This window comes from Morone saxatilis, unplaced genomic scaffold, assembly GCF_004916995.1.
Source record: "Morone saxatilis isolate NCDOM2014 unplaced genomic scaffold, NCSU_SB_2.0 Contig20, whole genome shotgun sequence".
Classification (NCBI taxonomy): domain Eukaryota; kingdom Metazoa; phylum Chordata; class Actinopteri; family Moronidae; genus Morone; species Morone saxatilis.
In genome coordinates this window covers 7,012,705-7,015,850 of record NW_023339763.1, presented here as the reverse complement: position 1 = coordinate 7,015,850, position 3,146 = coordinate 7,012,705, and the positions used below count along the sequence as shown (strand labels likewise).

The following is a 3,146-nucleotide window of genomic DNA, read 5'->3' as shown; positions in this document are numbered from 1 at the left end:
ACTTATGCTCATATGACAAACAAAAAAATAGGAAAACACAAAAAATAACATTAATTTCATTTAGTTTTTTTTTTAAAGCAACATAAAAGATAACTATAGCTAAATATAATATTCTACAAACTTGCTTTGTAAATGACAATACAAATAACCCTAAAACCTTTATCAGTATTATTTTTCACCCATAATTACAATATATACGATAGCACTTAAAGCAATTATTCCAAGGTAAAGACTACAGAATCCTGTAACTATAATTTGATATAACAGTACAAGGGATCAAAAATACTATTATGTGTCAAAGCTTTTAATTGTGTTCACATCCGACAATCCTTCCTTACTGCCAAGATGCGAGGTGGTAAATAAACCAGGCCATTGGTGTTCAGACACAAAGGAGACACTACCTTTATTAAGATATTCTGATAGGCTTAGCCGTAACACTCTATAAGAGGAAGGTTGTCAGTGTGTCTCTCCAAAACACACATCCTGAACTAATTGCTCAATTGTAGAACTGCCAGACAATCTGCAGTCCAGATGGTTGACCTACTCGCTGGTGAACTAGCCGACTTCAAGTTGGCATCGTTACAGATTAATCACAGGTCAAATGGACTTTTCAGTACCATAAAAAAGAAGAGCAGAAAACAGAACAGTCACATCAAGGAGCCACCTTCATCTTTATTATTCAAATGGTTTGGTTAATACAGACTCTGTAATTCAGAGGGAGTCAGTGAGTTGATGTGGATGAACACTCCATCATCTGTCTATCATATATACCAAGCTGGGTGACTGCATAAGAAGTGTTTTCCTTAAAATTTACACAGGACAAAGAAACCTTGTGTAAAACTTGGCTGATGGGGACTTTATTTGTAATAAAAACCAAAAAAAAATCTAAAAGAAAAACAAAAAACAAAAAAAAAAAACATCTGTAGTGTGAAATAATTTCCATCTTTTGACATATGTTACATTTCTTTAGATTTACAAAAGTGCAAACAGATCATGTTTAGATCTCCTAAATAGAAGCCATGGCGTGTGGGGTTCAAACAGCCGCATTCGGAGTAGCAAATCTTTTTTTCTCTTGGACCTCGGTGCCATCAGTCCAACTTCACGGGTACAGGATGAGGAATTTATCACTGTTGTTTTACATAGTGGGGGAGATTTTCAATACCTCAGCAATGAATATTGTAATGATTATGGCACACACCTTTTGGTCCATTCATAGACACAGACATTGTTTTTGCTAAATGCTTAAATAGGTCTTTGTGTGGATATACAATGTGCACTGCTGTGTAGCCCCCTCCCCCCACCCAGTAGTTGTTTCCCACCCTCCCTTTCTTCATTCATGTTGTTATCGGTTGAAGGTCATACATCATGGCAATACTGGACCTGACTGTACAAGGGTCAAAGGTCAGAGTTTACAGGAAGTAATCTGGGGTGCGGCGAGTGACATGAGGCTCCCCTCTGCGAGGCGCAGGATCAAACTGCAAGCTGGTTAGAAGGAATAAAAAATATAAGATTTATTAACTGATCATTTTATATTCATACATATTGTAAGCTTTATTGATGAATGAATGAATACACGGCACAATTTATATTAAACAAATATTTTCATTTTTGCAAAGTCTATAGCATCGTGCAGAGCTTCAGCTTGGAGCGATCCACATAATTACATGCTCAGTTTTCTTTTTATATACTTACAATGAGTATTTGAGGGTGTCGTCTAGTTCCATGATAGCTGCCTGGTTGCCACAGCGGTAGCAGTAGTTGGGAGCACTAAATATTGTCACCACATTCCTTTCATGGCACCAGTTGTAACCCTGGGGGAAGCAGATATATTATTCACTGGAGATGTATCATTCAGGAAAGAGTGCTACTGTAAGACAAATCTAAACTGTTTTTTAAACTCGGTATGAGCTGGTGATATAATTGTTTTGTCCTATTGTTCTCTGTAGCATTAGTGGATAATATTTTGTTCAAAATTTCTTGAATTAATAAACACTACTGAAATAGGTCATTCTTGACTATAGCTGAGAAGTATACTTTAACAGACACAGTCCCGAACTACAATAAAATTCCTATTTGCTCGGTAAAATTCCAACAAACATGGTGACTTTGTCCTGTTGGTGCAAATTTACTTTTCTGTCCCAAACTATATCCTCCTCAGCAGCAGATATGCAGTAATGTTGCACGTTATACATGTTACTGTATACTGACACGTACCTCCATAACAAGCTGGTGGGCACGGGACACCAATGTGAGGCGGTTGGCGTGGTTGAAAGTCTCAGAGATGTCCTGGCCGAACGTGTAGCCAGCACCTCGGGGGGAGATGCCCCAGCCACCACGGTCGTCGGGGTCTGACCAAAGCAGGTCACACATGGGACCCTGCAGGAGACAAAGGGGGAGGTGGAGCAGCACGTTAGTAAAGAAACACAGACACAGTCCTGCTGTTGATTCATTGAACAGAAAATATACTCAATTATGGAGAAAAGAGAAGATCATTACTTCCTTTTTGTTTCTAAGGTATTGGTCATGACAAAGTTACTGACAAACATCTTGTTTTTGTTCAATTAATTGTTTTATTGTTCTTAATGTTTTATATTCCCAGAAGGAACTTAAAACTTTGCTTTTAAAAATGATACACACACACACATACATAAGTGTTATCTTTACCTCATGTGGTACTTCCTGTAAACGGTCCAGGGCTCTGATGTGATCCAAAGTATCTATGGACGGGGACAGGCCTCCGTGAAGGCAGAAAATCTGGAAGGACAAGAGAAACTTGACCATCAGCTTCTGTATCCATCACACCACCAAATTAATATTTCCTAAACTAGTAGTGTTAGAGTTTAATGTTAATTGTACAATGAATCATAGGTCACAACATGAGTTGCTCAGTCCAAATGTATCATATCTGTGAAGGAAACTGACGTGTATTCTCACCTGAGAGTCTACCAAGGCAGTGAGGGGGAGGTAATCGAACAGGTCTGTGAAGTACTTCCACACGTTGGCGTTACCATATTTCCTTAGGCACTCGTCATAGAACCCATACACTTGTGTTATCTGTCTGCTCTCATGGTTCCCTCTGAGGATTGTGATGCGCTCCCGGTAGCGTACCTGAAACAAGCAGAGAACAGAGTTGTACGTTATTTTTT

The 3,146-nt window shown here is 38.7% G+C and overlaps 1 protein-coding gene across 1 annotated transcript in view; it reads right to left on the bottom strand.

The window, feature by feature from the left end:
- Positions 1-647: 647 nt before the first annotated feature.
- The window catches only part of ppp2cab (protein phosphatase 2 catalytic subunit alpha b), a 9,697-nt gene continuing 7,198 nt past the window's right edge, over positions 648-3,146 (bottom strand). The window contains exons 3-7 of the mRNA XM_035666768.1: positions 2,935-3,108; positions 2,665-2,754; positions 2,215-2,376; positions 1,693-1,811; positions 648-1,482 (exon numbers count right to left, since the gene is read on the bottom strand). Of these exons, the coding sequence (XP_035522661.1) occupies positions 1,410-1,482; positions 1,693-1,811; positions 2,215-2,376; positions 2,665-2,754; positions 2,935-3,108 (618 nt within the window). The 3' untranslated portion in view covers positions 648-1,409. The remainder of the gene's footprint in view (positions 1,483-1,692; positions 1,812-2,214; positions 2,377-2,664; positions 2,755-2,934; positions 3,109-3,146) is intronic.